The sequence below is a fragment of the Lemur catta genome, chromosome 2 (genome assembly GCF_020740605.2).
Source record: "Lemur catta isolate mLemCat1 chromosome 2, mLemCat1.pri, whole genome shotgun sequence".
In the NCBI taxonomy this organism is placed as follows: Eukaryota; Metazoa; Chordata; class Mammalia; order Primates; family Lemuridae; genus Lemur; species Lemur catta.
Genome location: NC_059129.1, coordinates 44,052,246 through 44,079,132, shown reverse-complemented (window position 1 = coordinate 44,079,132; position 26,887 = coordinate 44,052,246). Strand labels below are relative to the sequence as shown.

The following is a 26,887-nucleotide window of genomic DNA, read 5'->3' as shown; positions in this document are numbered from 1 at the left end:
GTAGCGGGGCTGTGAGATTTGTCTGTGATTGCTCCAGTTTCTCTTTTCAGCATTTCCTGGCCCTGGTATCAGCAACGCACCCCGCCAAGTCCTCTCACTCCCCACGGCCAGCTGGGACAGGGACTGATCAACTCATAGGGAGCTGTGAGAAGCGACCCAGCTCCGTAAGCCACAGCTCCTCCCTCGTATTTTAACTGCTCTGAAGCCTTCCCCAAAGCGCTGGCGCTGACCCCAGCCCCAGGTCGCTGGATTCTGGCTTCAGGGGAGAGGGTGGTCTTATGAAACTTTCCGTGGGCTTCCTTGGGGCTCCGTCAGTGTGACTGGTGCCGGCTTCTAGTCCTGCAGGCACCTTGACTTGCTGTGGCGTTGGGAGGGTTCTGTGATGCCTCTGGGCTACCGGGTCACCTGCAGAATGGGGCCATATTCTCGGTTTCTGAGGAGCTGACGTGCAGAGAGCGCTCTGATGAAGGGTGAGGTGTGCAGTGAGGGTCCAGAGGCCAGAGAAGGCGAGGAGCTGAGACTAGACTCTGGGCTACGGCACCCTCCCGGTCCCTCTCCCTGCCCGGAGCTGGAGCGGTCAGGGCCTCTGTGGCGGGAATGACAGTGCTGGAGTGGTGGCCCTGAGACCAACCTTGGCCTTGGTGGAATCACCACATCTCTGGGAAAATCTCCCAACACGAGCACAAGCTCCTCTTCTAACTGCCTGGGGAAACCGAGGCACAGAATGGACAAGTGGCTTGCTGGTCTTCATAATAAACCTCAGAGGAAGGGGGCTTTGGGGTCTGCCACCCAGCCAGGCCCTGACTCAGCTTCCAGCCCTTCTCCCCGCGGCCCCCTAAGTGGTGGGGAGGGAGGTTGCTGGCTTTGAGCAGGGAGGCCAGGGCGAGGGAGGGAACCCCAGGGGAAATTAGCCCAAATTAGCAGTGAGAATGAGGAAGAGCTGGTGTTCTCTCCTCTACCCTTGCAGATAAATATTTAATCACAACAACAATAATAATGATGATGATCTTAATAATGTGCACTAGCTCAGGCCGTAACCCGAGCCCCACTCTCAGAGGGAGGAAGTGGAGGGGGGAGGGAAAGAGAAATCGAGAAATTGGGAGACAAAGACGGTCAGAAGGTGGAGGAGGGAGGCCGGGGGAGGCCTGCTGCTCATGCAGGGGACACGGCTTTACCCTGTCGGCCTGGGTGGCTGTGCAGCTGTGGTGGGAGTGTGGAAGCGGAGGGTCCACCTGGCGCCCGGATTCAGGACAGTGAGAACCTGGCAGCCCAGCCGCCTGGCCTTCAGAGGAGCAGCTCCCGCCCTGGCGCACAGCAGGAACCGCTGCGCAGCGAGGGTCTTCTCCACGGGCCTCGTTTGCCTGGCGTCTCTGAGTCCCTGAAGACCCCAGTGTCTCTGGTTTGCGAGCCGGGCGCTGGAAGCGTGGCTCTGTCAGGCCGTCTGCTGAGCACTCCCCGTGTGATGCGGGCGAAATGCTGTCCCACGCTGGGCCTCGGTTTGCTCATCTCTGCAGTGGGCCTGGGCCTGTAGGACTGGTTGCTTTCTCTGCCGTCCGTGGGTGCGTTGAGGAAGGCCCCTCTTCCTGCCGGGCGGTGCTCGATGATGCCTGGGCTGATGGCAGTGGGCACAGGCCTTAGGAAGCTTCAAGAATGACCCAATTTCTGCCTTATACTCTCCCATCTAAACCGGAGTTGAGCAACAGCCGGGAGGAAACCAAGTTTGGGAGATTTATGGAGTCTTGGCCATAGCCTCCAGCATCTCCCTCTCTCGGGCTCCCGATGAGAGATCAGAATAGCTAATGTCTTCCCTGGGCTTCTGTTTGATACTCTCTCTCTCTCTCCCCCTTTCTAAGGTTGGTAGGAGGAGAGGATTGGAGCTGTTTTCTCCTTGATGCCAAGATACGCCAAGCTAGGAGCACTCTTCCCTTTCCACAGCCATCCGCCGAGGACAGGCCTGCAGGAGGGGACGAGGATCGGAGCTTGCCTGCAGCCCCGGCCGCTGCCTGCTGCCGTGGGCCTGCGCCGTGCAGGCCGCTGTCGAGGAGGCGGGAGACAGCAGCAGCATGGTCCACGCCACCGCCCGCCCTCAGCCACCCTGCTGCTGAAGCCGCCCTGCCCATGCGTACCCAGGCCGTGGGGCCAGGGGCCTGCCAGGGCTAGGAGTGGGGCCTGCCATTCATGGGTCTCTAGGGATTTCCGAGATGCCTGAGAAGACAGGCTTGGGCTGGTGGTGGGCCCGGCTGCCCCTCTGCCTGCTCCTTAGCCTCTGCAGCCCCTGGGTGCCTTCCTCCCTGGGGAAGCCCAAGGGCCACCCCCACATGAATTCCATCCGCATAGATGGGGACATCACGCTGGGAGGCCTGTTCCCGGTGCATGGCCGGGGCTCCGAGGGCAAGGCCTGCGGAGAACTCAAGAAGGAAAAGGGCATCCACCGGCTGGAGGCCATGCTCTTTGCTCTGGATCGCATCAACAACGACCCGGACCTGCTGCCCAACATCACGCTGGGCGCCCGCATTCTGGACACCTGCTCCAGGGACACCCATGCCCTTGAGCAGTCGCTGACCTTTGTGCAGGCGCTCATCGAGAAGGATGGCACGGAGGTCCGCTGTGGCAGCGGCGGCCCACCCATCATTACCAAACCCGAGCGCGTGGTGGGTGTCATCGGTGCTTCAGGGAGCTCGGTCTCCATCATGGTGGCTAACATCCTCCGCCTCTTCAAGGTCAGTGCCCGGCCCGTTGGCCCCCAGGGTGCTCTTCCCTCACCAGCCCCAGCCCTCCACACCCCGGTGCCAGGCCTGGCCGGCCAGCCCCTTCCCCTCTTCCCTTCCTGACTCCAAGGGCGGCTTTTCTCCTTCGAGTCCTCTGGCTGCCCTGTGGTCCCAGCGTGGGCACAGCAGAGCGAAGGCGTCGGGAGGGACCCCCACGCGCTGGTGCTGACTGTGGAGCTGAGACAGCACCTGCCTCCGGGAGCTGTGGAGCCGCTCCCCTCTCTCCGGGAATTCTGAGCTGAGCCGGGAGGGAAGAGGAAGGGCTGGAGAATGACAGAGGGAGGAGACGGGCAGACAGACATAAAAAGAGGGACAGCTGGACAGACAGAAAGGCAGACAGAAAGATAAAAAGAATGCACATATGAGAGTTGGAGATTGCCAAGGAGAAAAAGCAAGACTTGTTTTGACATTGTTTTCAAATAATTGCAATTCCCAAGAAATATATGTTTTTCTTCTGGTTGGTTGAGGAAGCCGTGGCCCTCCTGCCCCACCCAAGGTTGTGGTTAGAGAAGGTGTCCTCATTTTTTGGATGGGGGTGGGGCACTGAGCCTGCAGGGAATGCAGGTGAGGGCAGGAAAACCGAGGCGCCGAAGGAGTGGCAGCCCCCGTTTCTTCCCTCGTGTCCTGGGCCCTGCACCAAGCTCCCCTCTGTTTCCTTCCTCTGCCCTTCTCCCTCACACACCTTTCTCCCTTTTCTTCTGGAATCCCTCCCTGCCCCCTCCTTGCCGCCTCCCTTCCTCTCTTCCTGGGGCAAGAGCTGCTGATTTGCAATTCAATTGGAGCCAAGTGCTTCGCTAAGCTGCTAAAACAACCGGGTAGAGAGAAAAACATTACAAGCATTTTACCAATAATTATGTGCCCGCTTCTCTCTTGGAGCCTGCCTTGTTTGCTCTGTGTGCGTGTGTTTGTGCATGTTTGTGTGTCCGTGCGTGTGCGTGTGTGTGTGTGTGTGTGTGTGTGTGTGTGTGTGTGTGTGTGGAGAATGGGGAGAGGGAAGAGGAAGGGGCTGAGAGGAAGCCCCTGGTCCCTCTCTCACCCTGGTATCACATTCTCAGCGTCTGAGGCTGACCCGGTCTCAGTCTCCAGAGTCAGGGAGTGGGCCGAGGGAGGCTGTTTGGCACCGTGCAGGGTGGGAAGAGCTGAGGCCTCCCTCTCCCTGGCACCTGTCCGGAAGCCAGTAGCCCATCTCCCGGGCGGGAGAGAAGGGGGGATGAACGGAGAGGAAGGCCCAGTGTGGGGGTGGGGTGAGGAAGCTGGTGGGGGCGGGAAAGGAAGGAGGCTAGACTTGTGCTGTCACAGTGTCTGGTGGGGCGGGACTTAGACTGAGAACGTGTGTGCCCCACCTGCATACACAGCCATCCCAGTGTCCCTGGTAGGCCATGTGGGCCTCGAACGTGGGCCTTTCCTGCAATGTTGGTTTTACTGGATGATCTGGATGAAAACACAATTTTAATTTTAAAACAAATGGATGCATTACAAAGAATGCAAAATTTGTGCGTAGTTTTAAGATGAAGCAGGAGACTTGAAGAACATTTTGCCTTTGCAGTAGACAATTTGAACAATCCCCGGGGGCCGTGTTGCTCCTGGTCATATTTCAGGGTTCCTTGGCAGGATGGTTTGGGAATGGGTAGCCAGGCCTCCCACCCTACCCGATTTTGCAGTGGAGTGGAGGCCAGAGGGCAAGACTTGGGCCTGCCTGGCACAGGCCAGGGCTGGTGATGGCTTGGGCCAGCTGAGTCCTCACTTCAGCCTGCCTGGCCCAGGCCTGGGAGCGGGGGCAGCCTGGGCCGTCCAGCAGGAGGGGACAAGCCCTGGACTCCTCGTCAGCCTGTAAGGGTGGGGCGCAGACCCGCAGCCTCTGGGGAGGCCTCGCCGCAGGGGAGGCTGCTGCATTCTCTGTATCTGAGCTTTTTATTAAACACCTTCAGCCTGGTTCCACCCTTGGAACTGTGACATCAGCGAGGGTCCCTTCACCATCTTCCAGAGAGGAGAGTGCCCCCTTTAGAGGGAGCTTTGAGGTGCCCACCGCTTGGCACATGACAGAAGCTCACAGAATAGCCACTCTCAGCAGTTAGGTCTTAACGTGTGTTCTTGGGGACACAGATATTTTGAGCTGAGGCACCCAGGGCCCTGGACAGGAGAGGGGGCTGCGATTTCTGTGCTAACCTCTCCCTGGATGGAGAAGGGCCGGGTGGCATGAGGGGCCTGGGCCAAGGTGCCTTACTGTGGTGCTCCTTAGTCTCTGTCTGTGTGGTCAGATACAACGAACACGGGCCGTTTCAGTTTGGTCTCAGGTCACGAGGTGGAGTGCGTGGGGGTGGGGTCAGGAGCCCCCCCAACCTGCAAGAGGGCGAGATAGGACTGGAAGGTGGAGTCCTGGGGAGTGGAGAAGGAAGGGGGACGGAGGGAGGAGCCAGCCAGCTGTGGTTTGCATTCCCTGGGTCCCTTTTAACGGTGGCATTAATGTTCCAGGCTGGCGACAAGAGGCCCTCTCAATAATTAAACTGATAGCAATGAGAGGCTAGGCGAGAAACTTAAAAGCTGTTTACAGAAGCAAAAAATTGAGCTTTGGGGAAGGAGAGTGTGGGGGAGCCCGGGGGAGGGGCCCTGTGCTGTCAGGTGTCTATTTCAAAGGGCACCGCTGCAGCCCCTACCCGCTCCTGACAACAGATCAGTGCCGCCTGCTGGGTGCTTGGCACCAGAGGCTGTGATTGCTGCTCTCCTTCCTCCAAGGGGTGGCTTTCCAGTGCCCAGCTCAGAGAGCAGCTCTGGCTTTGGGGGCGCCTGGATGATTGCCTGCCTGGAGAATGATAATGGGGTGCAGTCAGGGCCGGGCTGCGAGCAAAACTGACCAGCGTCAGAGCTGGAAGGGGCCAACTCCCTGCCCTACAGACGTGGAGAATGAGCCCTGAGGAAGTGACAGGGTAGGGCTGGAAGCCAGGTCCCCTGCTTCCAGGCCTGGCTGCTTCCAGAATGCCTGCTCAGATGGACTGAATTGGAAGTGGGACTTGAACCCAGGTCTACTTCGGGGACAGAAGTCCTGACTCTGGGAATTCATCGGTCTGACACTTAGGTCCCCAAGTTCCCTGCTCCCACCCTCTTCCTTCATCCGCATCTTGTCCGCCTTCTCCCAGGACAGGGAGTACTGATGGCTGTGGAGAATACCTTTTAAAGGGGATCCTAAGCCCAAAGGTTGTAGCCTGCACGATGGTATGTGGTGGAGACAGCCCAGGTTCTGCAGCCAGTCAGGCCTGGGTTTTGAATCCCTGCTTCACCACAGTTAGCTCACCCCCACCCACCATATCAGTCATTTACACCATAGTGTGAATGAGCCAATACCATCTTTTCCTGAGAACAGCCATTGCTGGGGGGAGAAGGAGCAGACTGAAGGCCCCCAAAAGGAAGTGGTTTCCAAATTCTGGACCTGTAAGAGCCCAGAGGGATCCAGAGATCATTTCTCTGAGTCCCTAATTCAATTTGCAGTGGAGAAAGTAGAGGCTCAGAGAGGGAGAGGCCACACGGCAGTGTGGTGGTGAAGAATTTTGACTCTGGAACCAGACAGCCCGGGACCTGATCACCTTGTCAAACTGTTTAACCTTCTCTGCCTCACTTTCCGCATTTATAAAGCGGGGATGATGATGGTGCCAGCCCCGTAGGCCAGTGTGGGAATTAAGAGTTAAGGTACAAGGAGGGCCTAGCATGGGCCCTGGCACATAGTCAGCCTGCAGGAAATGTCATCGCACAGCTTGGAGCTGGGCCTAAGTCAGCATGGGAGACTCTGCCCATGCGGAAGAGGATGGAGCGGGCAGGCAGTGACAGACGGTGACCTTTACGGCTGATCCGGGAGAGTTCCCCACCATCTGCTGGGCCTCTGTGTTTTTCTGCCACGAGCCCCACGCTCGGTGTTGGGACTGAGCAACCAGCTTAGCTTCCAGAGAAGGAGTTCTTGCTGTCGCACACGGGGCGCGGGAAGCGGGAGTGGAGGGAGGGCATGCTCTGTGCCACTCCCAGCCTGGCGGTGTGAGTTCTCGTCCCCTGTGGGCTGTAAGTGCCATAAGGGCTCGCGGCTGCTTCTAAAGCGGGGTCCCGGGGTCTGGCGCTGGGGAAGGTTTGTGGCTTAGATCTCACAAGATGCTCTGTCCAGCATGTGGCTATTTTGCCTTCAAAGTGTTTTCGTTGCATGACCAGGAGGAACTCTAGAGAGAGCCACCCACCCTCCGTAGCCCACCCATCTGGAAGGCGGCTCTGTCCTCCCAGCGCCAGGCCAAAAACTTGGAGGCACCTTTGGCCACCATCCTTCTGCCCCTTAGCAAGCCCTGCAGGCTCTGCTTTCGGAACTCATCCTGACCTGACCGTCCTTCCCTGCTCTGCCCCCGTGGCCTCTCCCCTGGCCCTTGCGGAACCCCTCCCCCTGCTTCCAGTCAGTCTCACCACAGGCAAACCTTCACTCAGCAGCCGGCATGATCCTTCTAAAATCTGCGTGGAATCTACTCACCCCCACCCTCCAAACCTTTTATTGGCTTCCTGTTGCCCCTAGATTAAAATGCGAGCTCCGTGCCTGTCCGAGAGGCCTGGTGCTACCTGATGCTCCCACCACATCCCTTGGTCTCTCCGGGTGCACCCCACACTGTTCTGTGTTCCTCGTGCACCCCACACTGTTCTGTGTTCCTCAAAGACACCATGCTGTTTTCCAACCTCAGGGCCTTTGCACCTGCTGTCCTCGCTGGAATCTCCTCCTCCCACTCTTGGAATCTGGATCTTTCTCATTCAGCCTTAAGCTTGTTAAATGGCCTCTCCTTTCTCTTCAGAGAATCCCCCCACCCCTGGTGATTCTATCTCATGTCCCTGTTCTTTTCCTTGGTGGCACTCATCACCATTGCAGTCATGTGCACATTTGTTTGTTTTCCCATTTGCTGTTGGCTTCTCCTCTAGATCAGGGTTAGCAAATTATACTCCAGGAGCCAAATTTGGTCTGTTGCCTGTTTTTATACAGTTTGAGAGCTAAGAAAGGTGTTTTTTTTTGAGACAGAGTCTCACTCTGTTGCCGGGGCGTCAGCCTAGCTCACAGCAACCTCAGACTCCTGGGCTCAAGTGATCCTCCTGCCTCAGCCTCCCGAGTAGCTGGGACTACAGGCATGTGCCACCATGCCCGGCTAATTTTTTCTATATGTTTTTAGTTGTCCAGATAATTTCTTTCTATTTTTTTTAGTAGAGACGGGGTCTTGCTCTTGCTCGGGCTGATCTCGAGTTCCTGAGCTCAAACGATCTGCCCGCCTCCCAGAGAGCTAGAATTACAGGTGTGAGCCACCAAGCCCAGACAGAAAGGTCTTTATGTTTTAAATGATTGAGTAAAAATATCAGAAGAAAAATAATGTCACAACATGGGAAAAGCATATGAAATTCAAATTTCAGTGTCCACAAATAAAGTTTTATGGGAACAAAGCCACGCCCATTCACTTGTGTTTTGTCCAGGGCTGCTGTCCTGCTACAAACCCAGAACCAAGGAGATGAGACAGGGAGACAGAGCCGGCCCCTGCTAGACTCGCAGCTCCACCCACGGGACTCCCAGAGGTGGCAGGCCCACGGTAGGCCCTCAGGAAGTCTTAGCGGAAGGGGCTCACGCAGGGATGGGGCTGGGAGCGAGGCAGCTGCGACCCCCCCCTGCAGCAACAGCTGCGTGAGCTCCCGGCTGTGGGGTGGTGTAGCTGGGCCCACCTCACTCCTGGGTCAAACCAGTGCCCATCTGCACCAGGGACAACTGGATGTTTTCACTCCCCCAAAATGCCTTTTCCAGGTCCTTGCTGACTCATGGATTCCCTTCACCTAAAGCTTTGTTCCCTGTTAAAGCGTATCGCTGTGTGCCATTGTAGGCCGTTACCAGAGATTCGTCCCAACAGGGCATGCTCAGTAAATGTTGGGGGGCGAATGAGGATCCCTCCTTAACAGGTGGCTGAGGTGGAATAATTACAACATTTACATAATACTTACTCCAGTGCCCTGCAGAAGAACAAAGCAAGGATGTACTAGGGAGCTGTGAGGGAAGGGGATGATGACTTAGACAGGGTGGTGGGGAGTGGCCTTTTTGAAGAGGGGATATTTGTGCAGAAACCTGAATGGAGTGGAGCTGGTTGCCTAACGGATATCTGAGGATGAGTGTTTTAGGTAGAGGCAGAGCAAGTGCAAAGGCCCTGGGGCAGGATTGTGCTTGGCTATTGATTTGACCAAGGAGCTCTAGTGGGGGACCAGGACAGCCCTGGGAGTAGTGATAGGGGGACTGAGCGGACTCCAAAACCCACATCCTGCTCCTTCTTGCTGCAGAGGGTGTTGTGGCAGGAAGGCCACTCTTGAGACCTTGGACCAGCTTGGTTTCCTCGGTTTCTGCAGTGCCTCAGTTTCCTCACCTGTAAAGTGTGCAAGTGGTCTCTGAGCAGCCCCTATGAAGCCACAGGGTGATGGGGAGATGTAAGGGCAGAGCCGTGTGACGGGCTTGTTCCTCCCCTTGGCCCCGACCTGGCTGGCTCCCACCCCCAGACCCTCCTGTGCCTCCTCAGACCCCTCCCCCTTAGTTCCCTGCCCAGCTGCCGCTGCCCGAGGATGGGCAGAGCTGGGTGCTGGGGACCAGGGAGAGGCAGGACAGCCGGATGCCGAGCCCCGAGGGCAGTAACGTGTGTGTGGTTACAGCATGGGCCCTGGGGCCGGGTCACACCCCTGCTCTTCCATTTATTATCTGGGAGGAAGCGCTCTGAGCCTCAGTTTCCTTGTTTGTACAGTGGGGGTGCCTGTGGCACCCACCTCACAAGGCATCATGGGGATTAAATGAGGAGTGTGTAGAAAGTGCTCAGGGCAGTGCCTGGCACAGAGGTGAGGATATCGGCCAAGTGCAGCCCGGAGCACCGGCTTTGGAGACAGCCACATGGTAGGTAGCTCAGATCCCGGTCCCAGATCATTGAGGTTCACTAGACCTCGCTGATGGCAGCTGTAAAATGGGCAGACTCACATGCCCCTTTCAGGGTGCGGGGCAGAAAGCGCGGGGAGCTGGCAGTGTGGTGGGCCCACAGGGGCCGGGCGATGTCAGTCTTCGTCTCCTGCTGACACAGCACCCAGGGGCCCCCAGGGGGTGTGTGTCTGAGCCACGAGGGCCCGGGGCACGGCCACAGGGAGGGGCGGGTTGCTGGCATTTGGCGCAGGGATGACGGGTGGGTGTCCTGCTCACCTGGGGCCTCCTGTCCTTTGTGCTGTGAGGGGCCCTGCTGTGGGGGATGGCGTCATCCCGGTCCCCACTTGGGGGAGGGCTGTGGGTCCCCCTGCCAGTGAGGCCTCCCACAGCCCAGGGACCTCGGTTTGGGGCTGGCTCTGCTGCCCACTCACCGTGTGACCCTGGTACATCGGCTGCCCTCTCCGTACAGTGAGGGCACTGGGCGAGGCAGGCAGTGAGCCCACTCCTTACCTGGCCTGCTCTGGGCCTTCTGGAACCTGCCGCCTGGCTTTGCCGGGCTGTGCCCTCCTGGAATGCCCTTCTCGAGGTCTGACGGGTAGAGTCGGATTCCTCCTTCCAGGCCTGCTTCAAAGTCCCGACTGTCCAAGGGCACGTGGGTCCCCTGTGTGGCACTCGCGTCTCTCCCACAGTCCACAGCGGGACTCGGCTGGGCCACTCTTGGCCACCGCGCCCTGGCCCAGACCCTGGCTCAGAGACAGACGGACAGACAGAGCAGGGTGCCGACAGCCCTGGGGCCAGGTGTGGAACCGAGTGAGGGAACTGTGCCTGCGGCCGGTGGGGCTCACTCGGTCTCAGGGTTGAGCCCCCTGCCCTCCCCTGCCCTCCCTGGTGAGCTTGTGCTTTTCATTTTTCTCCCAACTTAACTAAACTAGCATTTTTATGACCCAGGCAGGTTGGAAACGAAAAGGCAAATTCTGCTCTGTATTCCATTGACCTTTGCTCTCCGCCCTCTGGGGCCCGCGGGGCCTCTTCCTTGGCCATGGGGAGTCCTGGCCTGAAGCTCTGCTGGGGGAGGGGAGCAGGGACACCCCGAGTTTATCCCTGATTTGTCTCTCTGTCCCCAGCTCCCCTCATTCCGCCTGACTCTGGCTCTCTGTTTCCCTCTTGTGCCCTCCCCCCATCTCTCCCTTTTTCCTGGCCCTTTTTGGACTCCTCTGTCTTTGTCTTTGGGGGCAGGGGACAGTCTCATCCCTGGCAGATGCGGGTAAGGGCAGGAGGAAGAACGGGTGACAGGCCCACCTGTTCCCTGCCAGGTTGGGTGCCTGCCAGGAATTTCTCAGTCCTGAGATGCCCAAGGCCACATCAAGGAGGGAGGCAGGTGGGCAGGCGTGCGGGTAGCTGGGGTGACGTGAGACTGGGGCGTGCCTGGCGTGGGGCAATCTTGGCGCTGCTCTGGGCTCTGCTCTCCTGCTCTGTGTACTTCCCGGAGGTGCGGGGAGACCAGGCTAGTGGCCCGGCTGTGAACCTGCTGCAAAGAGGGAAATTGTAGTCTGGGGTCGAATCCCAGCACTGCCACCTACTGACTGTGACCTTGGGCAAGTCAAACGTCCTCTCTGAACCCAGTTTCCAGATCTGTATGATGGGTAGGGTGGCTGTGTTCAGTGCAGCAGCGCAAAGTGACTAGCACCGTGCCTGGCACTTGGTAGCACTCAGAAAACAGTAGCTTTTGTGAAGTGTGCTCGTGTGTGAAGGGGAGGCTGGATTCTTCCCGACCCTCCTTTCATTCCTTCATTCCTGGGCCTCAGTCTCCCCCAGGCCTCAGTTTCTCCCTGGGGTCTGCTGAGGAGGAACAGTGCTCTGCTCAACCCGCTGGGCTCAGCGCAGGTGCAGCAGTGAGGGGAGCCGGGCCTCAGCCCTGCCTGTGCTCCGGCCATCCGTCCCCAGGGCGTCCCCAGGGCCGAGGGGAATTTAAACTCTTCCCGCAGCTGAAGTACCCTGGAGTGCGGGGCCGGCTGAGCACCCCTGGCTGAGTGGACAGGGGCTGTGATGGGAGTGAGGACAGGCTGACCTACCTCTTCTCTGTGCCCTGGGGCTGTGGTTCCGGAGGGGATGGGGCAGCACTCACCTGGGTCAGGGCCTGCGGGAGGGGAGTTTGTGTGCAGCGTGGCCTCCTCCCAGCTCAGGTTGGCAGCCGTCAGGGGATCCAGCGTGGTCCCCACGCCAGAGCGCCAGAGCCGCTGGAAGAGGGCAGTGCTTAGCCCTGAGGAATGAACTCCAGGTGGGAGCCCCTAGTGGGAGACGCAGGTTTAGGAAGGGGGCCGGGGGCGGGGTGTGGCTTGCAGGGGCAGGTCTGGGGGCAGATGTCAGCAGGAGGCGCCTGTGCACAGCTTTCCCCAGCGCCTTTTATCTCGTGGAAGATGAGTGGCATCTTCAAGGTGGATCTGACACAGAAGGCTTTTTCTTTCACAGCCAGGCATATTGTTTTAATGGGTGATTTCAAACATACGGAAAATTACAGAGAATAATATAATGAACCACCCGTACCCAACACCTGGCCACCTATTGATATGTTGCCATAACAGCGTCAACACTTGTTTTCATTTTAAGAAAGAAAACTTTGCCAGTGTGATCAAAGGGCCTGCACCTGCCTCCTTGTCCCTCACCCTCCTCTTCCTCCTCGGAGGCAGCCACTGCCCTGTACCAGATGTGCCATTCTTAATTCTCTTAACTCCTGTGCACTTAAAGTGCGTATCCATAAATGATACTTAGTTTGGTTTTGTGTGTTTAGGCGTGGTAAGACGGGACGGTATTGTGTGCATTCGGCTTGCTTTTCTGCCTCCGTATCTTGTCGTTCTGTGGTTTGCTTCACTTGTTTTCTTTGCCGTGTTGTGCTCGCCTGCGTGACCGTGCCCCGAGCACATGCTTGTCCACCCCGTGCCGGGAGTGGCATTGCAGGCCCGCGGGGATTAAGCCTCCGGGTCTTTCCAGGTGCTGCCCTGCTGCTCCCCACGGTCTGCAGGGCACGGTTTCCCGGGACTGGTTAATCACAGGTGTCACAGGGTGGCGATGCCAGCCCTGCGAAGCGGCACTCGGGGAGTGCAGTCTGTGTGGCATCAGGCTCCCTGGTGGTTTCTGGACTTGCGTTTGGAGGCACCACAGTCCGGCAGTAGACCTGGGCGCTAGAGCCCCTTCTGGCTCTGCCGCTCGCTCGCTGCTCGCTGTGGGATCCTGGGTGAACCGCTGGATCTGTGGGCCTGGGTGTCCTCACCTCCAAAATGGGGGTGTCAGGGAAGGCTTCCTGTAGGAGGACAGTGAGTGCTGAGACTCAGCGCCTAGGACAGGACACGGCTGGGGGGACATTCCCGGGCAGGGAGGGCCGGTGCGGAGGCCTGGGGCAAAGGAGAGGGGTGAAGTGCTCTGTGGAGGCTGGCCGTTCTGTCCCCGGGAGGCTGCGGGGGCCCAGGGTGATGTGGCAGGAGGTGGGGACATGTCGGAGGCACCTGCCTCCCCTGAAGTAGTGGCTCCTGACAGCTGAGATCTCGGGTTGCAGCTGGAAGGGGGTTTATGGGAAGCCTGAAGTGTGAGGAAATGTTAAGTGCCCTGTAAGTACTTTGATTATTTTAAATTGCTTAAGTGGTTTGCTAAGATGGTCCTAAGTATCCTGGGGACACAGACACAAAATCAATTAGGAAAGTACAGCAAGCCCAAAGGAGGAAAGTAATACGCTCACCTGCCGTCCCCGTGCCTGGCAGGCCGGGGCCAGGACCCTCTCTCACCTCTCGGCTTCAGGCCAGGGAGCCCCAGCCCCTGTGCTGAGAGGGTCTCTTAAAGGTGCTTCTGTGTCCTGAGAAGCCTTCATCCCATGGCCCCCCGGGGCCCAGCATTTCAAAACCTCACAGTATTACTGTTTGAAAGCACAGTGCGTGCCCAGGGCCCGGCATTCAAGGCACCAAAGGCTGTGCCCCAGCCCTAGCCGGGCCGGGGGCAGCGATGTTCCCCGCGCACCTTCCAGAGAGCTCCCAGGCCTGCCTGCCGCATGCCCTCAGTGGCCCCAGGGGGACTGCAGGCACATGTGTGTCCTCCTCACAAGCGGCCCCTGCTGGCTGACCTGGTGGCATTCCTGGGGACGGCTCTGGCAGAGCTTGGGGGCCTTTCCCCTCATGTGGCGCACAGTGCTCCTGCTTCCGGCCTCGCAGAGCACAGGAGGCGGCTTCCAGGCTAGCGCTTTTGTGAGCAGGGCAGCGAGGCGTGCCTTGCCCGTCTCTGCAGGGCAGACCCTCCCCACACAGGGCAGGCCGAGTGCGCTGTTTGCAGCCCCCCCACAGGCCGCTGCCTTGCCCCCCTGCCAGCGCGGGCCGGACTCAGTGGTGCCAGCGGCGGGGCCTGCGCCTCTGCTTGCAGCCAGGCAGGGCCTGGGGAGGCCCCATGGCTGGCCTGACCTGGCCTCGGGGAGCGGGTCAGAGCCTACGTCACCTGCTTCTTTTGTGGATCCCCACAGAATCTAGGGGATGAGTCACGATTTTTTTTTTTTAACAGAGAGGTGTCAATGTGAGAAAAACAAATCTCTGTTCCTAAGAGAAGCCAGGCGCAGAGCCGACTGGAGATTAGGCAGCAGGTACCTGACTCAAGCAGGAACATTTCCTCCTTTCCTGAGGGATCAAATGATGGGGCTTTGTTCCCGTTTGTACAGGGCTATTCACTTGGTGAATGTGAGGATCTTCCACAGGCCCCCGATTTTGCAGTTGAACAAGGAGGCAGGTTTTTCCTTGGCTTTTGTTTGGGTTCCAGTTCAAATTAAAAAATGTATATTTTAAGTACATCTTGGGTTCAGCATGTAAGGATGGTCCACAGCTTTCAGGACTTTCGGATGCCTGCCGTAGACGGCTGCCGGGACGGCTGCCGGGCGTTCCCGAGAGTCGGCAGTGGGAGGTAGGGCCTGCAGAGTCTGGGAGCAGGGAACTCTGGAATCAATCCCAATAGTTCACAATTTACAAGCTTCACGGTCACTTATTTTTTATTTTTTTTTTGTAGACAGAGTCTTGCCCTGTCACCTGGGCTAGAGTGCCATGGCGTCAGCCTGGCTCACAGCAACCTCAGACTCCTGGGCTCCAGCGATCCTCCTGCCTCAGCCTCCCAAGTAGCGCCACCCCCCCCCCCCCCCCCCCGGCTAATTTTTCTATTTTTAGTAGAGACAGGGTCTCGCTCTTGTTCAGGCTGGTCTCGAATGTCTGAGCTCAAGCGATCCTCCCGCCTCGGCCTCCCAGAGTGCTAGGATTAAGGTGTGAGCCACCGCGCCCAGACTCACAGTCACTTCTTGGTCATCTCACACCAATATTACAAAGCAGTCAGGGCAGCTGCCCTATTTTACAGGTGAGGAAACCGAGGCCCAGAGAAGTTAATGTGTGGGTGGCCACCCAGCCAGGTAGAATCACAGCCGTGGCGTGTGACTACGGTCCAAGCTACTTGGGAGGCTGAGGTGGGATGACCTTGAGCCCAGGAATTTGAGTCCAGCCTGGGCAACATAGTGAGACCTTATCTTTAAAGGGGAAAAAAAAAAAGGAATCAGAGCTGGGCTTGGGCTCGGGGTCCTAGCCCTCCAGGCCAGGGCTATGGCCCTATGCGCACCTGGGTCATGAGCCTGTCGTGTCCTCTTAGTCCAGCAGCTCTTACTGCAGGAGCCTGTCGCTGGCTGTCAAAGGTGCTTTGCAGGCTGGAATCAGGTCGGGCCTCCCTCGGTTCCTGAGCATAGGGCAGGCAGCCGCGGGTCCCGCAAGCATGGCTTGATGTCCCCGACTCCTTCCTGTTGTTGCAGTTATGAAAGCCAGCGTGTTTGTTGAAGAAAACAGAAAAGCATAAAGAAGCAAATTAAAGTTGCTTATTTCCCTCACTGTGCAGGATGGCAGCCTTGATGCGTTTGTGTATTTCCTTCCAGCCCTTCTTCCATATAATTTACCAAGCTGCGATCACAACATCTATATGGTTCTGTAGCCAGCTTCTGTCCACCAGACCACAGTGGTGACCAATTTCCAACACCCTTAAATAGTCTTTGAAACATGGTGTTTAATGGCTATGTAATCACCCTGGGGGGCCTTGGCATCTTTTATGTACCCTGTCCCCCTGGAGGCTGGTTGGACCTGAAGTCTTGGGGCTGCTTCCCCGGCAGTGTCTGTGTGTTTCCAGGGGTCCCTCTCTCTATCAGGAGACATGACGGTGCAGCTCGGGTGCTGGGTGGTGGGGAGCGGGAGGTGGGAGGCCCTACCTAATTGGAGCAGTTATCCTGGCAAAGACAGGTGCTCAGGTGAGCTCCCCGTGAGGGCGGGTGGGGAGATGGACGTGGCAGGTGGAGTGTAGGAGGCAGAACCAGGTGTCCCTGGCTATGCCGTGGGCGTGGGACGCGGGGGCCTGGAGAGACATGCTCAGCTGAACTGCAGGCATGGGGGCCGGGGACCGTGGCTTCACCTTGTGCCTGCTCAGGATGAAAGCCCCCGAAGGCCGAGAAATTAAGCTCAGGGGTTTAAATCGAGTGTGGCGGCTGAGGGAGGGGTAGGTGGGGGCCAGGCTGGCGGGGAGCGGAGATGGGCTCACAAGTCCCCTTCACTGTGGACAGGTGGGATGCTTGCAGGGGGCCTGGGAGAAGGGGGCGGAAGCCCCTGGGGCGCCTGGGTTGGCATGGCCGCGGAAGCCCTTCAGGCCGCCCAGCCCGCCTCGCCCGCCTCGCCCGCCTCGCCTTCACTCCCCCCCTCCGCCCTGCCACCTTCTGCTCTGGCTCCCCGGGCCACTTTCTGAATCCCCCCAACTGCCCATCTGGCCTCTGCTCCTGACGGGCCCTCTGGCCCTGAAGGATGCACCGTCTGCCTTTTCATTCCTTTCCATTTTCTTTAAAAATTGAGGTATACGCAGTAAAAGACACAAATTTCAGGTGTACTACTTGAGCTTTTATAAATGACGTACTGGTATGACCATCAGGATCTCGGCATTTTCAGTGCCCAGAAAGAGCCCTTGAGCCCCTCCTAGTCAGTGTCCTTCCCTCCCCACGGGTGACCGTAGCCGACTCCCAGCGGCGTCGCTGGCCTTGCCTGGTTTTGAGCCTCACGTAAACGGAATCGTACAGGGTCTCTGGGTCCAGCCTCGTTCTCTCCCGCTGTCTGTGGCTCCTCCCCGGGGTTGGGTATTTGGTGGTTCGTTCTTCCATATTGCTCTGTGCTATTTCATTGTGTCATTGTTTGGATAATTCATAATTTATTTACCTGCTCTGCTGCTGCGGGACGTTTGGGCTGAATCCATTGTTTGGCTGTTATGAAGAGAGCTGCTCTGAACGTCTATGTCTGTGTCTTAGTGGACGTACGCGCTTGCTTCTCGTTTATATGTTTTCAGTGGAAGTGCTGGCTCATAGGCCGCATGAATTATTCGCTTTAGGAGGCGCTGCCAGTGATTTTCCCCAAGACTGTAACTTCTTGCCACCTTTCTTTGCTTTGGAAATTCCACCTGTGCTTTCAGGCCCGTCTCCAATGACCCGTCTTCCTCCATCCTAAGGATAACACTACTGGTCACCAGGGGCTCAGCTGTATAAGGCAGGGTCACAGGGTCATGTCTCTCTTCTTCTGTGCTCTAGTCTTCAGTCCCTGGAACATAGTAGGTACTTAATAAAATGAATCGTTGTGTTTCTGTGCCTGGCATGTGCTAGAAGTTTTTACATAGGTTATCTGGTGTAAGTCACTGGCCCCATTTCACAGGTGAGCAAACTGAGACTTGTCTGGAAAGCAGTGGAGGCCTGCAGCGCTGCCTGTCCCTGAAGCCTGTGCTCATTCTACAGTTCTAGGCAGCATGTGTTTGAAATTTCTTGCTCTTTTTCAGCTCGCCCACTTTGATTTCACTCGGCCTCACATTCTAGTCTGGGGGATGTTGAATTGAATCTTGTGGGTGACCCAGTTAGCTTGTGACCCAGCCAGCTCCTGAAGGATCCGTCAGCTCTTTCTTCATCCTCAGCCCGTGCTCCAGAGTCAGGGATTTCCAGGGTGGGTAGGGGGGTGAGGCTGCAGAAACCCACCTGTGCATAACTGAAGCCCTCCTCTGGCATGACCAACATTTGTATCTCACTTTTACCTTTTCAACATCCCTTTCCATTGGTTGACTGTCCATGGAGGTCACAGCCTGGCCACTGTTATTTGCATTTTCTGTGTGAAAGAAACAGAGCCCAGGGAGGTGGTGTGATGTGTTCAGAGTTCTCCTGGAGCCTGAAGAGCTGGGGTGAGAACCTTGAACTCCTCCTTCCAGCCTCCTGCTGTGAAGTGTTTTAGGGAGGGCTGGGAGCAGGCAGAGGAGAGGAGTTAGTCAGGTCCAAAACCCAGCAAGGCTTTCCTCAGGGTCCCTTTGGGAAGCAGGAAAGACTCTTCCAGGCCATCAATTTACTGAATGGTCTTTTAGAGGCCTGAAAGGTTTGCCAGGTGCTGGTGTCTTGGGGCAGCCTCTGGGTTTAAGTTCACAGGGACCCCTGAACCCTGGGCCGGGCAGGCAGAGGTGGCTGCTGTCCATGGTCCTGAAGCAGGACTTTGCCCACGGGAGGCAGAGAAGGGGCAGCGGCACGGGGTTGCGGTGCACACGCCTTCCTAGGAGGTGCTCTCCTGCCAGTTTTGGTGGGAGTGAGGCATGTGGCCAGGCAGACGGTGCGGGTGTCTTGATATTTTAATTGAAGCCTGGAGACACGGTTGCTCTCTCTACTGTGCTAACAATGTACGGAATAAATAATTCAGCGGTGGCTGTGTTGTGCCTGCTGTCCTTACTCATGGGGGTGGCCACACGTGCACACACACACACACACACACACACACACGCACGCGCAGCCGGGTGGCCCAGGAGCTGCTGTTCTGGGTAGTGGCTGGGCTGGAGGTGGCGCATAGCCCCTTCAAGAGGACCCTGGCCTCCTCTGAAGCCCCGTGAATCCGTTTCATCCCAGGCAACCCCTGAGGAGAGGTTAGCAGAATGTGGGGCCAACTGCTCCTGTGTGCCGTGATTAAGTGGCACTTAAAGGTCCATTTGTCCTCAGACCAGCCTGCAATGCCAGGGATCTGGAGGAAAGGCCCCTCTTAATGGGCACTCTTCCTGGGCTGTATCTGAATGGATTCCATTTGATTCAGCAAATATTTGTGGAGCTCCAGGTTTGAGCAAGATACTGGAGCAGGTGGTGGAGATGGGAGAGAGTGCCTGGGTGGCTAAATCTGGGTTCTTCCGGGATGGGGAGGTGTGACAGTCACACGATTAGTCATAGCTCAGGTTGGGGCATGGGAGCGCTCGGGGGGAGGTGCAGGCAAGGTCTGGGGGCTCAGAGGCAGTCACGGGCAGTCTGACAAGGCATGAGAGGGGTGGCCCTCTGGTGGAGGTGGCCGGTGTCCTGCAGGTGAAGATGCAGCCAGGGTTGTGTTCCCCAGGAGAGGGTGGGGCTGGGTGGGACCTCCTGTATGTCTGGCAGGGATGCAACGGGGCCGTGGCGCGCGGGAGGACTGGGTGGGCGATGAGAGGAGAAGGGCTGGGGCAGGTTGGGGGACATAGGCCAAGCGTGTGAACTTGATCCTGCAGGCTGGTGCCTGGTTGGATTTGGGAGTTAGAAGTATTCTTTGGGTGTGGACTAGAAGGTCGGTTGCAGGGCAAGGCCTGGAGCTGACAGAGGGATCGGGAGACTGATGGAACAGTCCAGACTGGGGGTGACAGTGGCCCGAATGATGGCTTTATGCATAGTGACAGTCATTCATTCACCAATCAAGTAATTGGTGAGTATCTTTTATGAGCCAGACATTGAACTAGGTTGAGAATACAGCAGCGAACAAAAACACATACAGTCCTTGTCCACATGGAGCTGACCTTCTAGAGGTGGAGAGAGACAGCAAACAGGAGGAGTGATAACTGGAGTGGGGGCAGGTGGCGTGGAGGGGACTTGCCCAGGGCCAGGGCTGGAGCGGGGGGCTCTTGTGCATGAGGCGGGCAGGGAAGAGCTGCGGAGGGGACACTGGAACACGGGCCTGGGCAAGTGAGGGAGGGAGCTGGTGGCTGACGGGCTTTTGGGTGACAGGCACAGCCAGCGCAAAGCCCGTGACGCACGAGTGTTCCTGGCCCGTCTGAGAACCAGAGGAGGCTGCTCAGAGAGGAGGGGAGGAGGTGGCAGGGGCTGAGTCAGCAGGGCCTGTGGGCTCTGAGGCAATTTGACTTTTACTCCAGGTGCAATGGGTAGCCTTTGAGGGTTTCAAGCAGAGAGTGACGTGATCAGATTATGTCTTAAAAGGCACTCTGGCTGCTGTGTGAGGACCGATGCGTAGCACTGTGAGAGCCTTCGGCGGTATGGAGGAGTTATCTGTGATACCTCCCTCCCGGGGTCGTCAGCCCCCGGCCCCGATGCACAGAGAGCCCCTGAGGAGGCTTGCAGGGGGCCTGGCCAGTCTGCAGAGTCCCCTGGCCCTGCCTCTTAGTCCCCAAGCCCCAGCCCACCCACGCTGGGACCTCCAGCTGCTGCTAGACAGACCCTGCCCAGGGCCCGCACCCAAAAGTGGGCATCGTGACAAATATCTCCCTCTCCAGGTTAATGTCAGGTTTAAATGGCAGAGTATATGCAAAAGCTGTAAATGGAAGGCAATCCTTATTACAATTTTCACAGCCAGAGGGAATGACCAGAGGGAATGGTTTAGAACAGACCCTGACAGCAGTTATTTAGGAACCTGGGAGCCCAGAAGGTGGCCCTGGCCGAAAACATAAATGGATTCAAAAGCTGCAGGGAAGAGAAACTTGGGCAAGCGGATGTCCAGTGACCTGCCCGAGAAGTTAGGGGTGTGGGTGCATCCGTGGCAGAGAGGGTGTGCAGTGGGGACGTCCATGCCACTGCCACCCTCAGTGCCTCATGCCCTGCGTGGGGGGGCCCTGGGGACTGAGCCCTCTTCTCGCAGGGGGTCTTTCCCCGTCTTCCCTGCTCCCTCCAGCCCCTTCCCACCAAGAAGTTGGGGCCAGGATAGCGTTTCCTGCTGGAACCTGCCACAGGCACCGAAGTGTCCTCATTTGAGGGGAGGCTCATACTTCCCACACCCAGGCCCTTCTCCCCCACCATGGAGAAACTGGTGGGCCCCCACCGGCATCAGATAAGGGCCCTCCTCTGTCCCACCTTGAGGGGGTGGTTAACTGCCTTCCCTATTTTTGGCAGAGAGCTGGCAGTGAGACCCAAAGGGGAACGCACTAATTGAGGGGGCCTTCGGGGAAACCTCTCTGATTGGCGCCTGGGAATCCGTGGCCGCCAGCCCGCGGCTTATAGAGCTGTAAGCAGGGAGACGCCGCCTCCCCAGGGCGGGGGAGAGGAGGAAGAGAAAGGGCCTGTTTAATTTAATTCCGTGTTTTATCGCTCATCGGATAAATAACCTTCATTAAGATGGAAGGTGGGGGGATAGACAGGGAGAAGTTTGATTAATTTCAAGCTGGTTTCTCATTTGTTAATTTTCTCCCAGTTCAGCAGGATTATTAAAACAAATTACAGACACTGCTCTCTCCTCCCTGGGCTGGAGCGGGGCTCTCGGGGAGTGATCCTGCCCCCACACCACAGTTATTTAGGTGCCGCTTGGGATGAAGGAGGAGGCTTCCTCATTTCAGTCTCCGGACAAGGTCCCTGATTCTTGCTGAGGGTCCTCTGAGGATTCTTGTGTCCCTGAGGCCTCACGGAGGATCTGGACAACCAGGAAATGGAGCAGGGAGCAGCCTCTCTCCGGGGAAGCCTGCGCCCGCAGGCTGCAAGGACATGCAGAGACGGCTCTCCCCACAGGCACCCTCAGACGGCCAAGGCCAGGTGGACGGCTCCGGACGATCCAGCCTCATGGTTCCAGGTATCCGATGGTGCTGGCAGGGGCCAGGGAAGAGGGGACACACACACAGACGCACACGCCAGGACCCAGCCCTGTCACACGTGCACCATGGCGAGGACCCCCGAAAGGTTCACACGCAAACACACACAAGGGCTCGCTGACGCCCACTCCACGCACAGCCAGGTGCAGCCACACACACAGAAGAACACAGTGTGCGTCCCACACACAGTGCAGCAGCGACACACACAGCATGCTCAGAGGCAGGCACGGACACTCAGGTGTACAGTACACGGCATTCCTGGGCACTGCCACCCTACACAGTCAGGAGCACGGCTCCCACAGGCCTGCACACGCGGGAGGGGCCACACAGCCTCTCCTGGACACACCCCCACGGGGCCCCAGTGATGAGCGCACCCAACTCTGTGCACGCGTGTGCACGACTGGCAGGGGCCGCACTAACAGAGTGTTTTGAGGAGCACAGGAGTGTTCGAAACCCCAGATCTCACCTCCCTGCCCACCAGGCAGGTGGCACTCTCAACTGCCCAGGGCAGCAGGACAGTGCTGACGTGCCATCCCCCATCAACACTCCAGCAGGGGACAGTTTTTCTGCAGGGCTGGATCCAGCCAGTGCAGAACCAGCCTGGCTGGGGCAGAGCTCAAGGTGGGCAAGAGCTGATGGCGGGAAAGGGGTCAGAACAGGCAGCGGCCAGGTGGCAGTGGGGCTGCAGGAGGGCTGGGGCGCTGGGCGAGCTGGAGCTGGCAGCCCTGCCCCTCTCCCAGGCACCAGCCCGCCCAGGTCCTCGGCCCTGCTGGCGACAGTGTGCTCAGCTCCTGGCCCTCCTGGCTCTCCACGCCCCGAGCCTGCCCTGGAGGGACCTTTCTGCCGTCTCTGTACCTCCAGGCCGGAGCTGGAGGAAGGCCGGGTGGAGGAGAGCTGCCAGGCAGGACAGGTGGCCCGCAGCATGGTGGGGGGAGGGGCGCCACCGCGACCTCTAACGCCCTGGGGACTCAGGCTTCGGGGGCTGCCAACGGGGCACCCAGGCGTGGCTGAGAGGCCGGGCAGATGCTGCTCCAGGGGAGCCATGCCCTGTGAAGTCAGGCAGAAAAGGGCTGTGGTCAGGGGCAGGGAGCGGGGCTGCTTTAGCCGAGATGCTCGGTGACAACCTCTTGAGAAGGTGAACTTGGCAGAGACGTGGATGGAGTGAGGAGGAAGCCCTGTGGAAGAGCCGTGTTGGCAGAGGGCACAGCAGGTGCAAAGGCTTTGAGGCCCGGCTGTGCTTAGGGTGCCTGGGACGGTGGCAGGGGCCAGTGTGGTGGGGGCGGGGCGGAGGGGTTGGTAAGAGCAGAGTCAGCGAGGCAGTGGGGCTGACGCAGGGCCAGGGCTTTCTTTCGAGGTAGGGAGGGCTCGGGACCACCTTGTTCTAAGTGGCGGTCCTGCCTGGGCATGTGGGCATGCGACCCCGTGTCAGCGTGTGCACGTGTGGGCCTAGGCCACACAGGGAGGGGAACAGGCTGGAGCCAGGCTGTAGGTGGAGCAGAGAGTCAAGGGGCCTCGAGTGCTTCAGCAGAGGGCATAGCCTGGGTCCCCGTGGCTCGGGAGAACAGACCTAGAACCACGTGAAAGTGACAGGGAGGCAGATTTCAGCTCAGATTCCTGACAGCCCAGCAGTCAGCAGCACTGGCATTGGCTACTGCATGAAGTGGTGAGCTGCCCATCGTAGGAGGCAGGCAAGTGGAGGCCGGAGCCCCTGTCAGGGATGCCTGCTGAATGGGTGGCGGGCCCCTCTCCAGGCTCTGGTCCCCGTCGGGCGGAGCCGTGCCGGCCCACCCGGCTCTTATGGAGACCTTGGGGCCGCCAGGTGGGACAGGGCGGGAGGGGCCAAGGTCGCGCGGGGCTTCCCTCTCAGAGAGACGAGTCAGCTGGAATCCCCAGTTGCTGGGAACTGGACACACTGGGCCTGGACAGGGAGAGCCTGTGGCGTCTCCTGCCTGTGCCCTCATCGTCTGGACAGGATCCAGATGTGCTGGTGGCTCTTGCCGCAGGCTGGTAGGGTGGCCAGCCAGCTGGGGGGGGCGGTTCCGCCTTTGGCCTCGGTGGGCCCGGGCTTGCGACAGCAGCTGCGTGGCTGAGGAGGGCAACGTCCCTCCGAGTCCTGAGTCCGCACCCCTGCTTGTGGGCGGTGGTAAGTCCTGCGGAGGCCGCTGCGAGGGTCCAGGGAAGCGAGGTGAGGGTGGGAAGCACTGGCAGGCAGGGTCCCCTGCAGTAGGCCTGAATGCCGGTTGCAGGCACTTGACCTGGGAGGGGACCCTGATGTGCCCTGGGGAGGAGAGGTGAGGGGCAGAGGGGAAGGAGCCGGTCACCTGGGGGGCAGAGACCATGCAGAGCAGATCCTCAGTGCTGGGCAGGGCCTGCCCTGGCACACTGTGGACACGTGGAATGTGCTCGCTGAACTGGAGGGGCCTTTGGGGGTCTCCGCAGAAGGCGGAGAGTAGAGGGCCTGGAGAGAAGTTTGCCCCAAACCGTGTCTGTCACCTTTCGGGAGAAGCTGGGGCCTTCTGGGCCAGTGGCTGTCAGAGGTGATCCAGTCCGATCCTTGCTTCTGTGTGGAGGCAGCATGGCGTGACGGCAGGCAGAGCCCTGCAAGGGTTCGAGCCCCGGCGCAGCCACTTACCAGAGAGTATCTTTCGGCAAGTCCCCCCGCCTGTACGCTGGGCTGGATTCTAGTCCCTCTGCAGTGACAGGTTTCTGGTGAGGCCTGAATAAATGAATACATATGCAGTGCTGAGGGCAGAGCCTGGCACATAGTAGGTGCTCAGTAAATGTCAACTATTGTTATAGCTGTCATTATGATTATTAGATGAGAAAGCCGGGCGTGGGAAGGAGGAGGGTCTGGTTTGAGGCCACACAGCGAGTTAGTGGCAGACTTCCCGTGTTTTTGGTGGGCTCAGAGTTTAGGGAAGGACTTGCCAAGTGTTTGTCACAGAAGGAGAGACACTTGGGAGCCAGAGGGCTTGTGGGAGGGTCGCACTTCTCTCCTCCACAGACACCCCTGGTCCAGGCCACCGTCCCTCTCGCCTGGTCCACTGCAGCGGCCTCCCGCTGGTCTCCCGTGCCCGCCTTGCCCAAATCTATTTTCTCATGCTGTGCTCACCCATCCTCTCTAGTTCGGCCTTTCAGTTTCTTGAACCTGCCACAGGCTCTTGGCCCCAGGGCCTTTGCACCTACTGCTCCTTCTGTCTGGGATGCTCTTTCTCTCTCTCTCTGCCTGGGTGTTGCCCACCTACCTTCGGGTGTCAGCTCGGCTCCCCTCCCGGGGGAGCCCTCCCAGCCCCAGCGCCTCTTGGACGCTGTGATTAGGGACATGTTGGTGTGAGGACCTGGTTGAGGCTGGCTCTCCCGTGCCTGACAGGACTCGGTTCCCCGAGGGCAGGGATTTGTCTGCTGCTGCTCACTGTGGCATCCCGGTGCCTGCCGTGGCGCCAGACGTATAGAGAGTGCTCAGGAGTATGTTTTGAATGTGTGCAGGATGGGCCAGGGGTGGGGGGCACATCATCTCCACCCTAGCCAGGGCCCGGAAGCCCTCATGTCACAGAGATGGGGCTTCGCAGCAGCAACCGCAGAGAGGGCTGGAGTGCGCCCCCCCTCCCGCTGGAGGGCGCTGACAGATTGGGTCAGAGCAGCTGTCTGTCAGTACGCAGGCATGAGGCATGGCGGTGGGGGCAGCCAAGAGTCGAGAGAGGGCCTTTTGGGTTCCTCCTTGCCCTGGCTCTGGGGGTGCAGGCCCCCCTGCAGGCTGGGCTGGCTGGCAGGCTGTGGAGTCCAGGAGCCGCCAGCCTCCCACCTGCCCCGGGTCTTGGCTACAGTGCTGCCGCCTGGCCGAGCCATTCATCAGCTGCCGCGTCCGGGCCAGGCCAGGGGGTTTCTTCCCCCAACAGAATCTTGTCGAGAGAATCAGGTCAAAGCAGCCAGCATCTCAGGCTCGCCCATCCATAGTTGTCATTCATGTTTACCTGCAGGGGGACGTGCTGGTGCCCTAGCGGTGTGCAAGGCAGACAGACCCCTGTCCTCGTGGGACGGACATGCCAGCGGGAGGCAGACAATCCCCAGGAGCGCACATGGATGAAATGCATGTGTCACAGGTGGTGGTACGGGGAGCAGCCAGTGCAAAGGCCCTGAGGTGGGCTCCGGCCTGGTCTGCTGGGGGGACAGCGTGCAGGTGACAGTGGCAGGAGCAGAGTGAGTGAGGGGGAGAGGGTAGGAGGAGAGGTCGGGGGCTACGGGCTGATCACGTCAGGCCTGGTGAGCCACTAAAGGCCTTGGCTTTTACTCTGTATGCAATGGGAGCCTCTCGGAGAGAGGAGCAATGGGGTCTAACGCGGGTTTTAATCGAGTTCCTCTGGCTGCCAGGCGGGCATGCAATGTGCGTGTGTGCGGGGTGGGGGCCTGGTGAGTGTGGGAGGCAGGAGGCCAGCTGGTGGCCGTGGAGCCTGTCATGACGTCCAGCCAGAGACCCGGGAGCTGTGGGCCCGGGTGGCGCTGGTGGAGGAGGGGAGTCGTGGTTGGATCCTGGGTCTGTCTTCACGGTAGAGCCAACAATGTTTGCTGGTAAGTCAGGTTTGGGGCGTGCGAGACAAGGACTCAAGGACATGTGCAGCGCTTTGGCCTGAGCAGGTGGAAGCACGGAGCAGCGGTGGCCTGGCTGGGGGATCTGGGGGCAGGAGCTCGCGTCTGGACCGCCGGGTTTGAGTCTCCCACTAGGTGGCCAGTCGGATGGGAGCCTGGAGTTCAGGGTGCATCCTCAGTCTCCTCGTCTGTCAAGCGGGTGCCACGTGAGCATCCGGGCTGTGGGTGGTGTCCCATGTCCCAGGGAGCGAGGGGATGGAGCGCTGAGCCCTGGGGCTGCCAGGGTTCAGTCAGGGAGAGGAGGCAGGACCCGCAAAGGAGGTCAAGGAGGAGCTGCCTGCGAGGTGGGAGGGGACCAGGATCCCAACTGCCAAGGGAGGAAGGGACCACAGGGGTCAAATGCTACTGTGGGGTCAGGTACAATGAGGACTGGCTGGGGGGTTAGGGGCTGAGAGCCCCCAAACCACAGCTCGCACCCCTGGCCCCGGGGTCACCTAGCCTTGCCTGCAGCCGCCTTCCGAGCTGGGTTTTGGCTTTCCTCCCAGGGCTCAGGCCCCCTCTCCCTGGTGGCAGCCCCAGAGCTGCTGTGGGCCCTCCTCTCTGCCAGCCTGGGTCTGCCAGCCTGGCTCTGGCCTGGCTGTGATATAAATTATGTGGAGTGATGGTGATGTGACTTTTATCGGCTCATGTGTTCAATAATGGTAATACATCCCATTATATCATATTATAT

General features: G+C 58.8%; 1 protein-coding gene across 2 annotated transcripts in view; it reads left to right on the top strand.

Annotated features, from left to right (window-relative positions):
- The window catches only part of GRM4 (glutamate metabotropic receptor 4), a 113,240-nt gene that overhangs the window by 9,595 nt on the left and 76,758 nt on the right, over positions 1-26,887 (top strand). The window contains exon 2 of one of the 2 annotated variants that reach the window (XM_045543512.1): positions 1,854-2,720. In XM_045543512.1, the coding sequence (XP_045399468.1) occupies positions 2,202-2,720 (519 nt within the window). In that variant the 5' untranslated portion in view covers positions 1,854-2,201. Of the gene's footprint in view, positions 1-1,853; positions 2,721-26,887 lie in introns of those variants that run through there. The other variant, XM_045543513.1, reaches the window with a different exon arrangement.